The 19,875-nt window shown below is 51.3% G+C and overlaps 8 protein-coding genes across 8 annotated transcripts; 5 read left to right on the forward strand and 3 right to left on the reverse strand.

Annotated features, from left to right (window-relative positions):
* Positions 1–590: 590 nt before the first annotated feature.
* On the reverse strand, positions 591–1,937 carry N7468_007189 (putative GATA transcription factor (AreB); the record flags this gene model as incomplete). The annotated part of the gene is given in 4 exon segments (XM_058476485.1): positions 591–1,148; positions 1,166–1,240; positions 1,370–1,597; positions 1,818–1,937. The coding sequence occupies 4 exon segments, from the start codon at positions 1,935–1,937 to the stop codon at positions 591–593; spliced, it is 981 nt and encodes a 326-aa protein (XP_058329375.1).
* A 2,315-nt stretch (positions 1,938–4,252) lies between these two features.
* N7468_007190 (1-phosphatidylinositol 4-kinase LSB6) lies at positions 4,253–6,613 on the forward strand (the record flags this gene model as incomplete). The annotated part of the gene is made up of 3 exons (XM_058476486.1): positions 4,253–5,737; positions 5,793–6,530; positions 6,590–6,613. 3 exons carry the CDS (start codon positions 4,253–4,255, stop codon positions 6,611–6,613), a joined length of 2,247 nt encoding a protein of 748 aa, XP_058329376.1.
* A 1,053-nt stretch (positions 6,614–7,666) lies between these two features.
* On the forward strand, positions 7,667–11,140 carry N7468_007191 (DEAD/DEAH box helicase; the record flags this gene model as incomplete). Its single annotated transcript, XM_058476487.1, has 1 exon — positions 7,667–11,140. One exon carries the CDS (start codon positions 7,667–7,669, stop codon positions 11,138–11,140), a length of 3,474 nt encoding a protein of 1,157 aa, XP_058329377.1.
* A 665-nt stretch (positions 11,141–11,805) lies between these two features.
* On the reverse strand, positions 11,806–12,471 carry N7468_007192 (med21 domain-containing protein; the record flags this gene model as incomplete). Its single annotated transcript, XM_058476488.1, has 2 exons — positions 11,806–12,339; positions 12,430–12,471. 2 exons carry the CDS (start codon positions 12,469–12,471, stop codon positions 11,806–11,808), a joined length of 576 nt encoding a protein of 191 aa, XP_058329378.1.
* Positions 12,472–12,752: 281 nt separating this feature from the next.
* On the forward strand, positions 12,753–13,707 carry N7468_007193 (uncharacterized protein; the record flags this gene model as incomplete). Its single annotated transcript, XM_058476489.1, has 3 exons — positions 12,753–12,821; positions 12,884–13,444; positions 13,513–13,707. The coding sequence occupies 3 exons, from the start codon at positions 12,753–12,755 to the stop codon at positions 13,705–13,707; spliced, it is 825 nt and encodes a 274-aa protein (XP_058329379.1).
* Positions 13,708–13,869: 162 nt separating this feature from the next.
* Positions 13,870–14,694, reverse strand: N7468_007194 (kinetochore Spc24 family protein; the record flags this gene model as incomplete). Its single annotated transcript, XM_058476490.1, has 3 exons — positions 13,870–14,047; positions 14,109–14,506; positions 14,575–14,694. The coding sequence occupies 3 exons, from the start codon at positions 14,692–14,694 to the stop codon at positions 13,870–13,872; spliced, it is 696 nt and encodes a 231-aa protein (XP_058329380.1).
* Positions 14,695–14,799: 105 nt separating this feature from the next.
* N7468_007195 (mitochondrial fission 1 protein) lies at positions 14,800–15,473 on the forward strand (the record flags this gene model as incomplete). Its single annotated transcript, XM_058476491.1, has 4 exons — positions 14,800–14,815; positions 14,874–14,892; positions 14,973–15,066; positions 15,153–15,473. The coding sequence occupies 4 exons, from the start codon at positions 14,800–14,802 to the stop codon at positions 15,471–15,473; spliced, it is 450 nt and encodes a 149-aa protein (XP_058329381.1).
* Positions 15,474–16,196: 723 nt separating this feature from the next.
* Positions 16,197–18,010, forward strand: N7468_007196 (putative RING finger domain protein; the record flags this gene model as incomplete). Its single annotated transcript, XM_058476492.1, has 5 exons — positions 16,197–16,310; positions 16,371–16,594; positions 16,735–17,082; positions 17,154–17,600; positions 17,737–18,010. 5 exons carry the CDS (start codon positions 16,197–16,199, stop codon positions 18,008–18,010), a joined length of 1,407 nt encoding a protein of 468 aa, XP_058329382.1.
* Between the last annotated feature and the right edge of the window lie 1,865 nt (positions 18,011–19,875).

A 19,875-nucleotide genomic window follows, 5' to 3' on the forward strand; every position in this document is an offset into this window, starting at 1 on the left:
TCAGAGCCACCTGGAAAATCACAAGCAGAGACAGCATGGCCTCAGTCCTCTTTGGGGCAGGTTTCACCGCGGCGGCTGTACAACGCCAATGCAGGCTGCTTCATTTCGCAAGCCAACCCCAGTATCGCCGTGCCACTGAATCTCAAGAGGAACTCTGGAGAAAAGACAAGAACAATGATAGAACGGAGAACCGTACCAGAAAAAAGATGAAAAGAGAAGAAGAAATTGAAATAACAGTGTATTAGCAGCATACTTGGCAGTCCCGTTACAATCAACCCATGAGTAAAGAAGCAAATTAGAGACCTCTTGCAAAACATCCGGCGAGAAGCAGAGAAACAAACCAAAAATAAATAAATTCATAAAATCAAAGGGAATTAAGAATCAACAATCCGGCCGTTTTTGTTGTTGAAAAAACATTTAATTGGTTTTCCAGTCACCACGAGGGAGTCTCGGGAAGGGTATCAAAAAGACCATCGAAAAAAGCGGACAAGCCAGGAACAGCCCAGAACGAAGTCGGTGACGCAAGGCCTCGCAACACAGAGTAGGCAATTGCAAGAGGCGCGAAAGACTGAAAGAGGAAAGCGAAGAGTCTAAGTGCTCTTAGGTGACTTGGCTTGCGATTGCGAGTCCTCGCCGGTTTCTACAACGTCCGAAAGGCGAATGCGCTTGGCCGAAGGCTCGGAGATATCTCCCTCGCTATTACCGATCTGGCGTTCTAGTTCACTGACGCGGCGCTTTAGTTCTTCCTCACGGCGCTGGGACTCCTCCAGAGACCGGCGCAGACGGGCCTCGGAATCGCGCGCGATCATCTCGGAACGACGCGCGCTAGCATCACTCTGCTCCAGCTCGGTGACGCGACCCCGGAACAACTCGTTGATGAGGTCAAGTTCGCTCACACGGGTCTTGAGAGAGGTATTGAGAGCGAGAAGGCTCTCGAATGTCTGGGGAGAGTCGAGCTGGCGGTCTGGAGAGGGCTGGCGTAGAGGAAAGGAGGGAAGGTTTCCAGAAGAGGCCAGAGCACCATCGCCACGTGTGACGCTATCAAACATATGCTGAGGCGCAATGTTGGAGTTGTGTGTCATGCCCAAGCCCGGGGTATCGGTGCGCGACAAGGGGGAGTTCGAGCGATCCGAGTGACCCGGGGACATCTTGCGCGATGCGCGACGATAGCCATGGCCACCGAGAGGAGGTGTACTGGCGTCGGATTGGGGAGACCGTTGGCATCGATGGGGCCGCCAGACTGATCGTATCGCAACGGGTTGTCAGCAAGGAAATCTCTTATCAGAGTGGGAAGTCGCAGGGATGCAGAGTTTTTATTTCTTTTCGCGACGAGCCAGCAATTGAGAGAGGTAGTTTGGAATAAGCTCACCTTCCGCTTGGGTCCCTGGCCGGTCTTCACGCGGTTGCGACTCTTGATTACATCGGTCTTCAGGCTTATCGGTCGAGGCCGCCCGTGCAGCTTGAGGAACAAGCCGCAAGCGTTGCAGAGGACAGAGCCGACCTCGTCACGACGCCAGAGAGGGGTGGTAGAAGTGCCGCAGTTCTGGCAAACGGGCTGTAATTGAGGATGTTTGTCGTCAGTTAATGTGGTCGCCATCTTTTGGTATCTTAGAGAGGGATAGTGAGATGGGAATAAGAGCGATGATAAGATTGGGGAGAGATTTGACGGGTTCGATAAGGGAGAGGTGCACGGATCGGGTGGTGCCAAGCCCACTCAGCAAATCGCTGGTTATCGGGCATTGTGCAGATAAGCGATAAGGACGTGAAAATCATGATAGGGAGAGCCCGGGGGTTATCGAGCAACCAGATATACTCACTGGGTTATTTCCCTGGCCTCCCGTTGTGGCTGCTGGGGATGCTGTAACGTAGCTCATGTTGGCCATGCTCAGATTCGCATTACTCGATTCCCTATGAGGGGTAGAGCCCCGGTTAGCCATCGTATCTATTTCCGCTTTGCCCATTGGATCCCCGATCCTGCAGGGAAAGTGGCACACGGCATGAGGGGGGTGAAGGCTTCGAGATCAAATCCCTCATCTGTATCCTGTTCACACCATCGAGCAGCTAGACCGCTAGGCTGCGTCTGCGCCATTTCCCTTGTCCTTATAGACGTACCGTAGATTAGACGTAGGAGCAGAGGCGACCGAAGCAAGCGCTGCCAACCCAGGAAGTGAAGTGCTGACGGAAGTCGATCCAGGGAACGCGTCACGAAAGTCAGAGTTATCGAACTTGCCAATGTTTCTCAGGTCTGGTAGAGCGGGCGCAAATGACTTAACGTCGGGAGGAGGCCGGTTGGTATCAGGGTCGGACGCGGAGTCGTAGGCGTTGAATTCGGACGGGGAACGCGCAGACGAGGCAGGTTTGAGAGCCGGGTCGATGGGCGCAGCCCGAGCAAGGAGGGAAGCCACAATGGAGGACGAGGACAGGAATGAATGGAAATCCGGCCAGGACCGAATTCGACAGGGGACACGAAGCGAATTGCCGGGGAGCAGACGAGTGCGCGTAACAAGAATTCAATGAACAGGATGAGGATTCAAAAGACGCGCGAGGCTCAGCGCGCTATTGAAGATCTTGATACTGTCCGCTAATCGTAGCGCCGACGACTAAGCGTAGAGTTATCGGGTGAGCGTGATGCTTTGATACTGCAGAATCAGCGGCGCAAGCCAACGGTCACCGAATTACCACGACAAACGATGCGAAAGGTTCGGCAGTCAGGGTTGACAGACTGAGACTCAATGGCTGCGACAGACAGTAGCCATCAAACCTCTGTGGTTGGGAGATACAAGGAAGTGAGAAGGGCAAAGATGAATCTTATCCGTAATCTACTATCGCGTGCCGTATCCACTCGCGCTTGGTATGTGCGTAATAACCGGTTTTCTACTTATCCCCCTCTACTTTTCGCCCTCAGAAAGACCTTCTAAGTAGTAAGTTATGATCGACGATTGTTAGTGGGCTTTAAATTGACTTGGATTGAACCAAAGCGAGGGTTACGCGAGCACAGGCAAAGAGAGATAGCCTGCAGGTACTGAGACTAGATAACCCAGCTGCGACACAGCCTGTGTATCAAATAGACATAAATTAGACTATTCAAGACTCGGATTCGAAGACATTTCCATTTCCATTTTGGGGACAACTTGAAAAAAGTTGATGGTCTATAGAAACTCATCTATTCATGTGAAATAGGGGAAACTCGAGGTACACCGTAACATAAGTTAAAGAGGGAAAGCAACCTTTAAGGTACATGCAAGAGGGGGCTTTGATTGATCATTGTCAGCTTAGTCTGATAGCCCGTCCCTATCAAAATAATTCTCGATATTGCCTGCGCAGTGGACATCTTGGAGTCCCCATTTCTGATCTCTACCGTTAAGCTTGGTTTCATGATAATAGCTGGGAAGTACTTGGGTTATTATGAGTGTATGAAAGCATTGCTAGTACTGCAATACCACTGCATGAACATCTCGTCAGTTCTTGAAATGCCCTACTACCTACCTGACATTTCTGTGTATGGTTCACAGGCTTAACCTTTTCAGTACAAGTATTATGTTAAGGGATATTCCCCACACTTAGTGCTCATGCCCACTCTAAGTTTGCAACAAGATAAAATTATAAACTGACAGACCCAACTGGAGGTAATAATTAGTGCGAATAGCCATGGAGCTCTTATGCTGAGAGCTTGAAGCCAATAGAGCCACTATAGGTAAATTGGCAAGTAATTTATTTCATCATGTGATGAAGACGTGGCTTAGTTGGTATGGGTGATACGTTCAAGTTCCAGAACGGCACATGTTGCATGGACAGGCCAGAGGCAGCGCAAAAAGTATCACTCGTATAGTACAAGTGGCCAATTGAACCATGTGGGTCTTGGCAGGCCATTCATTTCCGCACAGCAGCTACCGCGATGGGCTCTTATCCAAACCTTGTGAGGAAGCCCCTTTTAAGGGCGTCAGGGGGCTTGTGGGCCGGTAACGGTATTACCGGTAGTCCAAAGTTGTGCACTGCCATTTGTGGCAATGGATGGTTCGTCTGGGCGTTCCAGCCGTTCCCGGCGTGTAAGATGACCGTCACTGTCGCCCCCTGCTTAAAGCCGTAACAATCTAGCCAAATAATCAATTGACGGTTTCCTACGCCTTCAAACTGCCGACCCTCCTACAGATTATTCACTTTCCCTAATGGATTGATCCTTCTTTTCGCGTCTTTCTTTTTTTTTTGTTGCCACCATTTTGTTTCTTCACTTTGATAGCCTGCTTCCTCCAGAATGCCTAAAAATCGCCCTGCCACGTCAGGGTACGCACGGCTTGCTCAAGAAGAGGAAGACCGTGGCTACCTCCACGACGACTCCGATGATGATGAATTGGGCGCACCTGCCTCGACCGTGTCTACTTCAGCACCTCGCTATGCTCCCATTTCTCGAACCCAGACGCAGGCGTCCGGTCTCACCTCGCCCCCAGGTCATCGACGTCGAAACAGTGGATACCAACGACGAGGTCGTCGAAACTCCGGCGTGGATATTAAAGCTATCAACGCGCGCTTGGAACGGTGGGCCGATGAGATCGCCGCAAAGTTCAAGATCAATAGGGTTAAAGGCAAGACTTATGAGGAAGAGAAGCTTGAGATTTACCACTCGGTCTTCCAGGCGCCCGACGGGGTGCGCCCGATCTCTGCAGAGGCTTTAGAGTCTGACGAGTTTGAGGGAGATCAGCGCAGAGCCCGGGCTGAGTTTGAAGAGATCGTCGAAAGCGTTCGTGTGGCTATTGAGATGGATGTGCACCCGAAGATGATCTCTCAAGGTAGTTCTGGAAGTTATTTTGCTCGGAATCCCGCTGGCAAAGTCGTGGGTGTCTTCAAGCCTAAAGATGAAGAACCTTATGCCTCTCGGAATCCCAAATGGACTAAATGGATTCACCGGAATCTGTTCCCCTGCTGTTTCGGACGCGCGTGCCTGATTCCTAACCTCTCCTACGTCTCCGAAGCTGCCGCATATGTTCTTGACGCCCGCCTCCGTACCAACCTGGTCCCTTACACCGACGTTGTTTATCTTTCTTCAAAATCATTTTTCTACGACTTCTGGCAACGGCGCGGCGCATGGAAGGGCAAAAAATCGCTACCCGCGAAACCTGGAAGTTTTCAGGTCTTCTTGAAAGGATACAAAGACGCCAACATTTTCCTCCGCGAGCACCCATGGCCTGACCATACGAACACTGGATTTCGTGCGACAGACGCCCCGAAACGCAAGAAGCGGCCATGGAATGAGGCATGCCGCCCATTGGGGATGCAGTCCGACGATGAGGATGAAGAGGACAATATTCAAATGCCCTCACCCAATTCGCGAGAACAAAGTAATGAACGCCGATTCAACTGGACAGAGAATTTGAAACAATCATTCCGCGAAGAGCTGGAGAAACTGGTCATCTTGGACTATATCATGCGCAACACGGATCGTGGATTGGACAACTGGATGGTCAAAATTGACTGGGGGAATGAGCAGGTATCAATTGTGGCAGACCCTCCGAAGTCCAACGAACCGCAACTTCAACATAATGAAGACGAACTCATGCCTCCTCCGCGCCCCGTATCTGTCAACTCTAACGGCACAAATGCTTCGGCTCCCTACAAGCGCCACGATCCCATGGTGGCTATTAGCCGTACAGGTACTCCCCTGGCTTCCTCCGAACAACAGGCCACAGTCCAAGTAGGCGCCATCGACAACAGCTTGTCCTGGCCCTGGAAGCATCCGGATGCCGTAGGTTTCCTAATCCTCTATTATCACCCCTAATCTATAATCTGACTCGAAGCAGTGGCGGAGCTTTCCATTCGGCTGGCTTTTCCTTCCAGTGTCTCTGATCGGACAGCCGTTCTCCCAAAAGACCCGCGATCACTTTCTTCCCCTACTCACGTCAACTGCCTGGTGGAGCGGGACCCAGATGGCGCTGCGAAAGATCTTCTCACAAGATGATGACTTCAAGGAGAGCATGTTTGCTCGTCAGATTGCAGTCATGAAAGGTCAGGCTTGGAATGTGGTCGAGACCTTGAAGCACCCAGATCATGGGCCTCTTGAACTTACCCGCAGAACCCGTGTCTGTGTCTGGGATGACCTGGTCGATGTACCTATTGCGATTCCAATGCAGGTACCCACCGAAATGCAAAAACGGCAGCAAAGCACGAATTATGACAACAATGAAGAAGACGAAATGGACATCAGTGCCGCAAACTCGAGCACTGCACTCGAGCACGATCTTCTTGGTCTTGGCAGTTCAAACGACCTTCCTAATCCGAACCGGTTCGAGCTATCGCGTGGACGTGCCAATGGACGAGCTACTGACTCTTTCGGTAGTCCGGAAACTACCAACAATGGTGACTACCAGCGTCGAAACATGGATGGAACCTATGCTCGCTCTCTGGATGGATGGCCCGAGCTTTCCTCACGACCAAATAAACACCGCAAGCAAGGTGGCTCGGTCTCTTTCCGTCCTCCCATGTCAACACATTCGGCAGCGATGATCTTGAAGGAGATCTCGGCTATGCTGCCGCCGAAGGTATGGAAGGCAACCAGCGCAAAGTCATTGTTGAGCGTTTGGAAGCTGTTAAGAGCAAGAACCCAGTCTTCACCTGGTGCTGATCACCTATATGGGTCCTCTTCGCTTGCCCTTTTTGATTCCCTTTATCATTTCTTGATTTTTCCCCCATACTCATCTCTATCACGCCGTTGCATTCTCACATGTTTTATTCCGCACTTGCCCCCCCTTTAGCGATCCCTCCCAAGAGCTGTGCACGGTTCAGCATTTCTGGCTGGGGTCTTTCTTCTCTGTTTCTAAACAGATCATTTCGCTCATGGCTCTTCTTTTTTCTTTGCGGAAATGTTGCATTTGCCGTCCCCCTGAAGCAATCTATCTTATACGCTACTCATGATCGGGGAACTCGTGCTGTACATAGACCGTCTCTGGTTGTTTTTTGGGCTGGGTTGTGGCGTATTGATTGAGCGCCTGATGTAGTATATTTGACGAGACCTAATTCCATGATACCATCGTCCATATTTTCTTTTCATGATTCTAGTACTTGTACAAGCACCATACTGAATGCCAAGCGCTTAGGAAATTCTTGGCGTGTATACTGGGCGGACATATACGCTGCGGATGCATTGCGACGTAGATCGTTCTCTCGAGAACAGGAACTACAACAAAAATGATATAGATATCAATTCAATGTGTGAAAATATTTGTTCTGAGTCCCCTTATAACCGAGAGGAAAGAAATGCCAGGCAGACCGCCAATTATAGGACGACCGAGGCGAACAGCAAAGCCTCGAGGCGCATGCAGCCTGCGGCTCTGATCGAGATAGCGATAAGGATAATCATATCTTATCGGGCGGGATCCTCCGGACTCTTCAAGTGAGGTCATGTTTGACTTGCAAACTCTCATCTTCCCGTTCTTGTCTTATTCATTATCTCCAGGACACGGTGGAACGCGCACTTTACTTCCCAAGTTGAGGGGCGTGCCTGGGTGGCTTGCACCCCGGGTTTTCTTATCGGTCGTCCGAGGGTGTTTCTGGTCACCTGCGCGCGCATCCTTCTGATGCATTCCCCTCCCCACACCTTCCACTCAAACCTGTTCTCCACATCCCCGACCAGAGCGATTCCAGACCTGAAGACTTGCTCAGACAAAACGAGGCCACCATGGCCTCCAACCCGGCCATGTTGCTGGACCCAAAATCCTTCAAGAAGCGACAGAAGTCCGGTATTGACACCCTTTCTCTCAGTCCCTCACCTCCAATCATGCAAGACTCCCAAGGAACCCAGATCAACTTGGCCATGGATATCGATCAAGATCTCTCACTTTCCAAGACTGGGGAACCTATGGACCCGGAAAACAAAGACACGTCCAGTTCGCTTACACCTCGAACAGGACAGCCGAGCCACAATAGTTCTCCCGCCCCTCCCATCGCACCCCAAGGAACAACCTCGATCGTTGTACCCCGCAAAAATGTGCCCAATGCACCAAGCTCCAACTCAAGTTCGTCAAAAACATCGAGTCCCGCGCTCAACAGCATACCGAAACCCGAACACAACTTGGCCGTCCGTTTTGTTCCGTTACGAGAAGACGACAGCGAAAGCGACGCCAAGCGCAGCCACCATGAACTGAGCGATGGTGAAGATAATGGCCGACCCCGAAACCTGATCGAGGACATGTATGGCGTCGAGCAACGTTCCCAGAACCCGGCCAAGAAAATCAAGGTCCAAGAAGAGGAAAAGTCGAAGCCCGTGCCTGCAGATCAACCGGTGGTCATTTCGGGTGCCAGTGAAATCGGGAAGTTCATGAAAGATGGTCAAACAGCTCCTTCGGTAGGCTCTTCTGTAGTGGACCTGACCGCTGAAAGGACAACTGTACCAGAAGACGAAGACGACGACATACAAGTTACGGGATCCAATGACCTCAGCAACCAGCGTGTCTGCTTTGGGAAAATTGAGAATGCCACGGTCAATGCTTTCCTAGTGCCTCGTCCAAGCCTTCATGCCACCGAAATCTTTCCAGATCAATGGTCTCCAATGAAGGTGTCGCTGTACCGCCAGCCCAAGAAAAATGACATTCGCATTGACGTGCTCGACCCTCACAATACAGTCTTCGGTGCCGTGGATACAAAAACTGCTCGAGCGCTTTGTCCATGGCTTGATGAGCCCTGCATTCCATTTGATGTCGTGGCACGCTTGGACATGCGGCGAAAGACCGCAGACGAGATTCCAGGGCGGCCAATTTCGGCTCTCTATCGGGTCTCCCTCACGGTTTACGGACTTCGAAAACATGCAGAGTCTCTTGGAAAGTTCTTAGGCCAATTCAACGTGTGGCTGGGTACACCTCCGCTGGTAGAATCAGGCGTTCCTGTTTTCAACCCACATGCAGAGAAACGCAAAGCTATCATCGCAGCAGAGGTAGCAGCTCGTAACAATGGAAGAGAGAGACCGGCTCCGAGATATGAGGCTCGGACTGCAGAAGAGATTACTGACTCTGTCACCAAAATGCTCAATCAGCTCGTCAGTGCTGAGTTTCCAGCTATGGAGCCTCCGGTGTCTGTGAAGACGCCTCTGCTTCCCCATCAAAAGCAGGCCCTCTGGTTTATGACCGAGAAAGAGAAGCCTCGTAAGTTCGGCCCCACAGAGGCTGAGAACAACTCTCTGTGGCGCATTGCACACGACAAAAGTGGACGAAAGCAATACAAGGAGATCATCACTGGAATGGTCATGGACCAGGAGCCTCCACAAGTATATGGGGGCTTACTCGCCGATATGATGGGCCTTGGGAAAACACTGAGTATCTTGTCTCTCATCGTATCTTCTCTAGACCAGGCCGCTGAGTGGGTCAAATCCCCGCCCCCCAGTGGGTTGATCCGCAGGGTTCCCGGCATCAAGAACGCTAAAACAACTTTACTCATTGTGCCGCTCAGCACAGTTAGTAACTGGGTTGGGCAAATCAAGGAGCATCTTGATCCTGGAGTTACCAGCTTCTATGTCTTCCACGGTGCTTCACGTACCCAAGACAGGGATGTTCTGGCCAGTTATGACATTGTTATCACAACATACAGCACGATTCTCAGTGAAGTATCTGGTCGTGGCACTAAACGTGGCCCGAGTCCCTTGACTAAGATGAATCTGTTTCGCATTGTTCTGGATGAAGCACATGCCATTCGCGAGCAAAATGCCCAGCAAACCAAGGCGGTTCTTAGTCTCCATGCGCAGCGTCGGTGGTCGGTCACTGGAACACCCGTTCAAAATCGCCTGGAAGATCTCATATCGGTAACCAAATTCTTGAGGCTTTTTCCTTACAACGAACGAAGCCATTTTGCCCAGTACATCTTGAGTCGTTTCAAATCTGGCGATGCTTCGGTCCTTGCAAGTCTTCGAGTTCTTGTGGACTCCTTCACCCTTCGCCGGGTTAAAGATAAGATCGATCTTCCACCTCGTGATGACCAGATCGTGACCCTCGAGTTCACTCCTAAGGAGTACCAGCTACACGAGTTCTTCCGTGGTGAATCCAACTCCTTGATGCAGGTCATTGCAGGCGAGAATGGGAAGAAGATGGGCGGGCGTATGTACCATCATGTTTTGAAGGCTATGATGATACTGCGCCAGGTCAGTGCCCATGGGAAAGAGCTTCTCGATATTGAGGAGCGTGAGAGAATCAAAGGACTTTCTGCTCAAGATGCAATTGACTTGGATGAGAATGGAACTGAGGAGACCACAGCTGCGATTGATAGAAAGGCATATTCCATGTTTCTGCTCATGCAGGACTCCTCAGGTGACATCTGTTCCAAATGCTCTAAGGTTTTGCAGGAGCCGATGACTGCATCTGGGGAGGTGGATGGCAATGCTCCCATGGCAATTTTTTTGCCATGCTATGACATTCTGTGCCCAGAGTGTTTCTCAGGCTGGAATACCCCCGCTAACTCCATCAACAACACGTCCGAAGTTCAGTGCCCTGCATGCGAAGGGTGGATCACAATGACTTTTTCCATCATCACACCTAGTGGACTTGATACCTTCATTTCCGACCAGCAGCAGAACCGCAAGCACATCAAAAAATTCGGTGACTATGAAGGCCCCCACACCAAAACCACGGCCTTGATCAACTACTTGCTGGCCACTGCAGAAGAAAGCCAGCCACTGGTCGAGGCGGGTGAACCGCCTATCAAAAGCGTCATCTTCTCCGCCTGGACGTCACACTTAGATTTAATTGAAATTGCCCTTCGCAACAACAATCTGCGATCGTTTACCCGCCTGGACGGCACTATGTCACTTGCATCACGTGCCAAGGCGCTGGAAAAGTTCGCCCAAGATGACTCTGTGACCATATTACTTGCAACCATCGGCGCTGGGGGCGTTGGTTTGAATTTGACCTCTGCATCGCAAGTTTTTATTATGGAGCCACAATACAATCCAGCTGCGGTAGCTCAAGCTGTTGATCGGGTGCACCGTCTTGGACAGAAACGCCCAGTCCGCACCATTCAATTTGTGATGAAGCGCAGCATTGAAGAAAAAATTCTCGAGCTTGCCAAGAGGAAACAGCAACTTGCTGACATGAGCATGAACCGAGGGAAAATGGACAAACAGGAGGTTCAGGAGCAGAGGATGCAGGAATACCGCAGCCTCTTCAAATGAACACCCACTCCTGGGCTGACTGTGTGTCTTTCGACTTTGCACGGTCTTGCAAAAAATTCGTTTTAAAATATGGCCCTGGGGGGCTTGACTTTACTGTGCTTTTGACATTCATATTCATTTTTTCATTCCGTTTGATACCCGGTATGGTGGACGGTTTCCTGGCGCTCTGTTTACATCTCTTCTTCTACTCTATACACCGCATGATTTCGCTTTGTTCTTTCCATATTTCGTGGCAATGCCCGATGGGTGTTGATAGATGCGTCTGGGACATTAGAAATGACAGTCTCACTGCTTCCTTTTTCAATCCTAGCTTCGAGATGGATTAGTCTCGTACTATACGATACAATTGGCCTAGATGGTTTATCTCCAGATAGGTGAGCTTCTAGTAGATGACTGTATGATAAGAGGCATTGGCAGTAGGTGAGGTTGAGCCTAAAGCATTCTCGAGTCACCAGGAAGATGATCAGAGGGAACAAAAGCCCTCGTGGATCCGTAATTTCTCTATATTCTATGCATTGGTATCGAAATAGCAAAGTAGCAAAATGGAACACCCTCCGGCAATATAATCACAAGCAGAAAAAGCAGAGGTAGGTATCTACCCTCGGAAATAACATCACCAAGCCATACGCTTCCCAATGTACGCCGGTAACCCAGACAGAACCACTTCAATGACGATCCCCATGAATCCCAACCGAAACAGCACCAAGCACCTTCTCCAATCGGCCCCGAAGAGCCGCCAGCTCTTTCACCTTTCCCTCCCTCTCCGTTTCAACCTGCCGCAATTGCACCTCCAGCTCCCGAATCCTCGCCTCCTGCTCTGCCTCTGAGGCCCCAATTCCGGGTAAGACAGAGATCAGGTGCTCGATCTGCTTCTCCTTGATAATGAGATCGCGCGCCAACTCACGCTGCCGTCGCGAGAATGTGCGCGGCGAGTCGGGACGCGGTGGGAGGCTGGGGTCCGCTTCCTCCTCCCCGTCGGCAACAGTCTGTTGGGCCGGTGGCGGAGGAGATGCTTGGCCTGCCGCAGCGCTCCCCTCGGCAGTTCCGGCAAGCGACGCGGGGATTGGTGGGGTGGTGGTGTTCTTGGATATTCTAGCTAGGGCGGGTGCGGCATCAGGGACATGTGAGGGGGGAATGGCGGGGGAATTGTCATGGTAGGTTGTGAGGTAGCCTAGTGTAGCGTAGAATTGGGTTGCGAACTGGATGATTATGTTAGCTCTTTGTTCTTGCGGTTATGTGTTCGACGGTATATGAACTAGTCGAGGATGCGGTTTAGCCGGGGAACGGACCTGGTCAAGGCATGTTTGCAGTTGCGTTAAGATATCCGCCATGATGGCGACTAGCCTGTCCTCGAAAGTAGAGAGGAAACTAATCGAAGTGGACGAGAGGCTCCGTCACAAGAGGATCTGCCGGTGAAGACAGTGAAGGTGGAAAATGCGGAGAGACAAGCTCTCCTGCGGTGAGACCCGCTCCGCGTTACTCCAACTTTGGGTTCTTCTCACTTTGGACGCAGAAACAAATGCACCCTCGGCGGCTCCTCCATTCTTGGCCCCGACATATATCCAGCAGAAATGTTTCCCTATCGTCGAACCCAATAACGACCTTATCATGGATGGTGCCCTCACCATCTATTGGCATTGCCAAAAGCCGCATTTCATCTCCGCAGCATGCGCCATCTCTAGTCCCTCATCGCCCATTCTCCGATACCAGAAGGGAACATAGCAAAATCTCACCCTTCACAAGGCGACTCTTTCAACTCCCAACCCCCCCTCTGCTCCATCCCAAGACTACACAAGCCTCTCCACCTTCCTCTCGTACGCCTCGCGTATCGGGCTCCCAAAATCCAGCACCGTCTACATAGGCACGCACTACGAATACACCGTGCAAGAAAGACTTCGTCGAGCAGGCCTTGCGCTCGACCGCATCGGCGGCCGCGACGACGCGGGCATAGATCTCCTCGGAACCTGGCACCTGCCCGAGCGAACGGGGAGAAGAGCGCTACGCGTCCTTGTGCAGTGCAAGGCCCTGAGGACCAAACTGGGCCCGAATCTAGTCCGTGAGCTGGAAGGCGCTCTCCGGCAGCCGCCGGTGGGCTGGCGCACGGGGCAGACGGTTGGTGTACTGGTGAGCCCGCGCGAAGCAACGAAGGGCGTGCGTGATGCGCTGGCTCGGAGCTCGTTTCCACTGTTCTGGATGATGGTTGAGCGGGATGGGGCTTTAAGGCAGGCGCTCTGGAACGCGCGGGCTGAGGAGCTGGGGCTTGGGCCGCTAGCAGTTGAGACGAGATATGCGATCGCGGGGATGGTGTGCTGAAAGAAGTGGTGTTTACTTGGGACGGAAGTGATGTTCCTGGGATGGATGAGGTTGAGCAGGAACTGAGAGGCGCTGAGGAGCGATGGGTTGATGCTTTGGGGCAGGAGTTCCGGGGTATTGAGAATGATGTGCTTCTCGATGCCGTTGAGAAGGTATTCCCTGACGGGATCCCTGGGCTTGAGGTTGATGGGATAGTTTCTGAGGAAGACCGATCGAGAGTCCGGCAGGTGCTACAAGAGAGGTCCTCGCTATGACCTTGGTGTATTATAAAGGTGGGGCTTCTACTCCAGGAAAGTGATTTAGTAGTCACCGGTGTACATTAAATCGTTATTGAATAGAAAGGCTCCAAGCGTATAATAACAACTCCAGAGTAAAGACCAACCACTGAGAACGCCCCGCATGCCATTCGTCCATCGCTAGCCTTGTATAGTCGACCAGAAGTAGTTAGCATAAAAGAAGCGTGAGAACTTCGGATCGATATTGACGACATGTACGTCGCCCTTGCGACTGTTTCGGATGACAGCACGGTTAAAGTTGCCTGCATCGTCTGGCTCAATGTCAATGCCCAACGAGCGGAAGATTTTCAAGCGCAAACTAGAAGAGTTTGTTAGTTGATAACGCACGTGGACAAGACAAATACTCGTTAGTGACTCACATAGTGGCGTCGTCCATTTCGCGCTCACGGCGGGTGGCCTCGTCGCCCTCGAGGCCTTGCGCTTCAAGGTCGGCTAAGCGCTCCTTGAGCATTTCGAGTTCGTTTTCGAGTCTCTCGTTCTCGATTTCGAGCTCGGAAGCCGCCTTCGCGATACGAAACTTCTTGGTGTCGAGCTCAACCATCTCTGCCGCATGCTTGCCAGAGTCGTGGACTGCAACAGCCTCTTCATACTGCGTGCTCACAAAGTGCAAGTGACGGGAGAGCTTTCGGAGAGAAGATTCTGCTTCTCGGATGCGTAGATCACGCGATTGTTGGAGAGTGGAGAGCGAGTCATTGATGCGCGTGACGGCTTGTTTATCGGGCTGGATGTTGAAGTTGCCAATGGTATGGTGGATCAACTGTGCTGAGGGTTAGAAAGAACCGACCGAGGCAATAAATCGCAGAGTATTAGACATAGCAGACTTACAGTCCCGGGATCCTCATCGAGTAACATGGTGAGTGGTTGCTGAATGATGCAGGACCTTGGATGTTTAGGGGGTTTTGGTTGTCGCGGCAGCAGACGCCACTTCCGGGCGCACCGCCACATGTTGGTTCCGCAAGTGACGTTTGCCTGTGATTGATTCTCGTTTTGTCTCCGCGAGTTTCCCTTCTCCTGCACCACCTGCTAAACCCACTTGAGCATTTTTCAGACATGTCTAATCTACCATGTAAGTCATGCCTGCTGCCTATGGATCGCACCTCGCTGACATTTGAGCGCCGTTACAGATGCCGCAGATGCGGAAAGGTTCGTTGCCTACCAGCTTTAACCGAGGGAAGCTTATCTCCTGAGAGATGCGAACTGACTTGCCTTTGTTTCGAGTATAGTCCGCTGAAGCCAGCCGAGCTGCAGGTCCTGCGTTCCCAATACGAGAAAGAAGGCGACTACGTGGGCATCCAGACCAAGTTCAACTACGCTTGGGTATGTGCTCTGACAATGACACCGGCCTCGGCACTTGTGCTGACCAGATATCCTCGCCTGTGCGTGGGGTCTTCTGTCTCCTATAGGGCTTGATTAAATCGAACATTCGAACCGACCAGCAAGAGGGTGTCCGTCTTCTATCCGAGATCTTTCGTAGCGCGCCCGAACGCCGCCGTGAATGCCTTTATTATCTTGCATTAGGAAATTACAAGCTGGGGAACTATGGTGAAGCCCGTCGCTACAACGATTTGCTTCTCGAGAAGGAGCCTGCCAATCTGCAGGCGGCTAGTCTAGGATCGCTAATTGATGACAAGGTGGCTAAGGAAGGATTGATGGGCATTGCGATCGTTCGGAGGCTTGGCTGTAGCCGCAGGAGTAGTGGGCAGCCTGATTCTCAAGGGAGCTAGAAGACGGTGAGCGTTATGATGATGCTGCAAGGGCTCTGTAGCACACCCGGAGACGGACTTCTCCTTGCGTCAACTTTGTATATGCGACGATCAGGGAGTTTGATTTCTCGCGAGCATTTCCATGGCGTTTTGACTTCTATTTCCTCTTTTGACCCGACGTGACTTCGGCCCTGGCGATTCTCTCACTATCTCTCGTCTATTTCCGCCGATTTGTTCTGCGCTACGAAGCTTCAAGCCCTCTTCCTGTATATGATTCACAATGGCGATACATGACACATGGATTCTGAACTGGTATTTTTCTAGATTCTTCGGTCTCCTTGCCACTTGCATCACAAACCTCCGACACAGTAAATAGGGCTGCCTGATGCACAGGTTGCTATTTTTACAACTATGATAGGGTTGCCCGTCAACGGGGGTGGCAGTGATTGAACCACGCCGGTTCAGAATGTAGCGACGTAGTGGCACCTTAGGGACTTTAAGGCTGCTAGTCGGCCCCACGTCATCCACTCTTTGTCGCCTTCTTTTAGTCTTCTGGGTTCTAGCTTTCTTTCTGCCTCCCCAACCTTGCTATCTGCCCCGCGCGCTGATAAGATGACTCGTGACTGCTCCGCGCGAGGCTCCAGCTCGGCGATTTGATATTCCACCGTAAAAAGATCAACTGATCCCACCCCCCTTCTCTTCCATCGCGTCGCTCCTTTGCGCTTCGATATCTTGACTCCAGCCATGGCGGACCTGGGCGGCGATCGCGTCTTCTGTCACGCCTGTGGCGGAGTTTGGTTGAAAGAAAATAATGACGACCTCAGCTGTCCGCATTGCTCGTCGGACTTCACGGAGATCGTACGCGTACCATGACTTCTCAGAGCAATCTGAAACTAATACCTATTGCTCTCATTGCAGGTCGAGATCCCTCCCGACAGCCAATCCTCCGAGCCCCGAATCACCTCCCCCCAGGTGTGGGCAGATCACAATCCATGGAGCCAACAAGAGGCCCAGGAACGAGCTCAAACCTCTCAGGACTCTTTTCAACGCCATTCACAAGGTGATGACCGCGCACATCCATTCGGATCCGATTCCACGCAACCTGGTGCTCCCCGCACTCCAGGATCTTCCAGCTCTCCAAGGTACCTTCCCATCACCAGTTCTTCTCAATATTTCCATGCCTCTGCCCGCTCAGGATATGTTTTGTTCGAGCCACGCCTGACAGAGCCTGGCCATTCTCCCCCCCCATGTTCTTCAGTAGTAACACTTCATGCCTTCACAGTTCCCCGTACTACTCCCACCGTACATATCGGTCCCCGAATGGCCGGTTCACATTCAGCAGCACCCATGTCAGTGGGGGGCTCTCAGGTCGAGACGGAGGCGGCCAGGCGAACCCCATGGTTCCCATGATGCTCCAAGGCATAGATGCAATGTTCCGCCATCTAGCTGATCCCAATGAGCAACCTGGTCAACGAGGCGCTGCTGAAATGGATCCCTTCAATTCGCATTCGCCAGCATGGCCGGAACATGACCACTTGGATATGTATGACGATATGCACAACACTAGCCCTCATCAACGGGCGTTTGGTGGACCGTTCGCTCGAAACTCCCCGCCACAAAGCCTTGCTGAGTGAGTCGTTGAAGGTTTCTCGGTGCCAGAGGTACTGTGCTTTGCGTAGAGTAGCTAACACATATACAAAGCTTGATGGAAATGTTCCGCTATTCCGGAGCAAGCCAATACCCACCACCGCGCCGGGGCCGGCACGGTGCACGCGGTGTTGCAGGCCCGAACCCCTTCGCGATGCTTTCCGCTTTGTTGGCCATGGAACCTCATGGGGATGCTGTCTATTCTCAAGAACAGCTTGACCGGGTCATTTCTCAACTCGTTGACCATAATGGAAACAGCACGGCGCCACCCCCAGCATCTGCGAGTGATATTCAGAACCTTCCCAAGAAAAAGGTCGATAACGAAATGCTCGGTCCTGATGGGACTGTGGAATGCTCTATATGCATGGACGCAGTCGAGCTGGGCACTGAAGTGACCGTGTTGCCCTGTACACACTGGTTCCATTACAGCTGCATCGAAGCGTGGTTGAGCCAACACAATACATGCCCGCACTGTCGCCGAAGCATTGACTCTGTGCCAGCGTAAGTCCAATGTTTATACATAAGAACATGCTCTCCATGCCTGTCCATACTCGCCAAGCTTCGCACCTGCCTTCTGAATACCTCCGCGACTTACTATGTAGCAACTCTATCAACTAACATTATGATTGTCTTCTAGTTCAGGCGACGGAACCAACGATGGCCCGACCATGACTACTGATCGTCCCGGAGTACAACAAGGAGCCGGAAGGCGTCGCAGCTCCCAGCTTACGTCACAAAGTCGTCGTTCTTCAGGCTCGCAGACCAGCCCAGTCCCTACCACAGCGGATCAGCACAACCCTGATACCAGACGCTCCAGTCGATCCAGTCGATCCAGTCGAAGTAGCCGGGACGGCGGCCGAGGAGGTATCACGGGCTGGGTGTGGAGTCGCTTCGGGGGCAGCACCACCTAGGGCTCAGTTTCGACAAGTTGTTACGATAATGCGATTAGCGGGGCAATTTTTTTTTTTCTCTTTTCTGCCTGGTTCTTTCCCATAACTGATGATAAAGGATGATATTATGTGACCCATACCCCTTCTCTTCTGTTTTCTCGCCATTTGGAAATTTTCAAGAGTGGCGCGAATGTCATGGCTGGCTTTCCATGTTTTATCTTCTGCCTTGTACATAAATTGAGATTTGTGGGCTCCTCAACTATGACCCGAATATGTATTGAAGCGTGCTAGTCCTTTCAAATAGAATTTTGAGACTGTCGAATGTACAATTACCGTGGCATAGGAGACATCTGTCCTCAGAGGGCGAAGTAAATAATGACACTGTTTTAGGTCTTTCAGCGTTCCATTCATATTGAATATGCTGCGAGCCAAATGACAAAGGTCCCTTCTTCCTACTCCCTGGTTGCCGTTGCCCACTTGATTTATGCCACTCCCTTGCTTTTCCCTCAAAGGCTGGCCGGAGAGCAACTGCTCCATGAAGTGAGTCTTTTCTCAAGTTGCACAGCTCGCACAATGGATTTGTCATGATGTCTTTGTGCTCGGTTGATGACCGTGGGACCCATTCCCGGAGAGGTATAAATAAACCGTGGCACTCTGTCCATCTAGATTCCTGATCAAGGTGTCAGTTAACGAGCCCGAAGACTCTTCATTCATTGATCAGTGGGGTCCGGACTATAGATTTGACTGGACTTCCCTTTATGAAATTGTCCCACCCCTCAATCGGTCTTTTCCCATTACCTCTCGAAGAAGGTCTCTCTCAGGTACCATCCGATGTTCTATTCGTTAACATGATTCCGTGCTGGTTCCTGCTCGCCCTGTTATCTCCAATTTTAGGGATTTTGATAGGCCTCTTCCCTCCTTTCGCACTGGTGGCAATGCTACTAATATTGACATTTAAGGACCCGTGCAATCCCTTAAAATGTTGCCTAAGAATTGCACTCTTCCCATTGATCGTCATCTTCTCCCCGATATTCATCATCGAACTTCTACTCATTGCCCCCTGCAAATGGCTGTGCGGTCATACCAAGGCGGCATTCCACCTGTCCTACTCAGTCGTACGGCGGGCATGTGCCGCCTATCGAACCGTGTTCATGAACGAGTCAGTCTCGGCACCCTGGGTCGTCATTATCATGATCGCCTTTACCAGTGGGATGTCCTTAGTAGGCTCTCTGTTGTACAGTCTGTTCAATCCGTACGGTCCAATATTTTTCCTTCATGTTCATGCACGGCTCAGATGGTGGCATTTCGTAATGAACCTTTTCTGGACCTGTTTAGCGACTTCCTTCCTCTATATGCTTGTCGTTCTATCGTATCCTCAAGTCTTCGATATCAGTCGATTCGTGCCCAGTATTAGGCCACTGGAGGCTACGACTAGTACTACGAGCAGTACCAGTGCTGAGCTTGAAAGCCATGAGATCCCTACGTTGCTGCAGGGACTCGGGCGTGCAAGAGTAGAGCCTGAAGGAGTTGAAAGGATTAACAGGTCCGACGGAGATGAATGGCCCTGGGGACCGTACAGAATAGAAGGAAACGAATGGGTTAGAATAATGGAAAGATCCGAAGGACCAGGAAGAATAGGAAGACAGCAAAGACGAGAAAGGACTGAGAGTGTTGTAGGTCCCTTGACCCATGTATACCCCTACTATACTTAGGCGATAGTTGAAGGATGGCCGGTGTCCGGTTGGAGGTCAGTCACCATCAGAAGCTTGGAAGTTGTATGTCAGCTATTCATTTGATATCGTGCCTGTATAGCAAGTATACCATTTACGAGTAGTAAACAGGTGCTCCAAGAATTTTATCTTAGATATCGATGGATGTAATTACTC

The sequence above is a fragment of the Penicillium chermesinum genome (assembly GCF_028974085.1).
Source record: "Penicillium chermesinum strain IBT 19713 chromosome Unknown utg000005l:1.0-4115287.0:1.0-4118363.0, whole genome shotgun sequence".
In the NCBI taxonomy this organism is placed as follows: domain Eukaryota; kingdom Fungi; phylum Ascomycota; class Eurotiomycetes; order Eurotiales; family Aspergillaceae; genus Penicillium; species Penicillium chermesinum.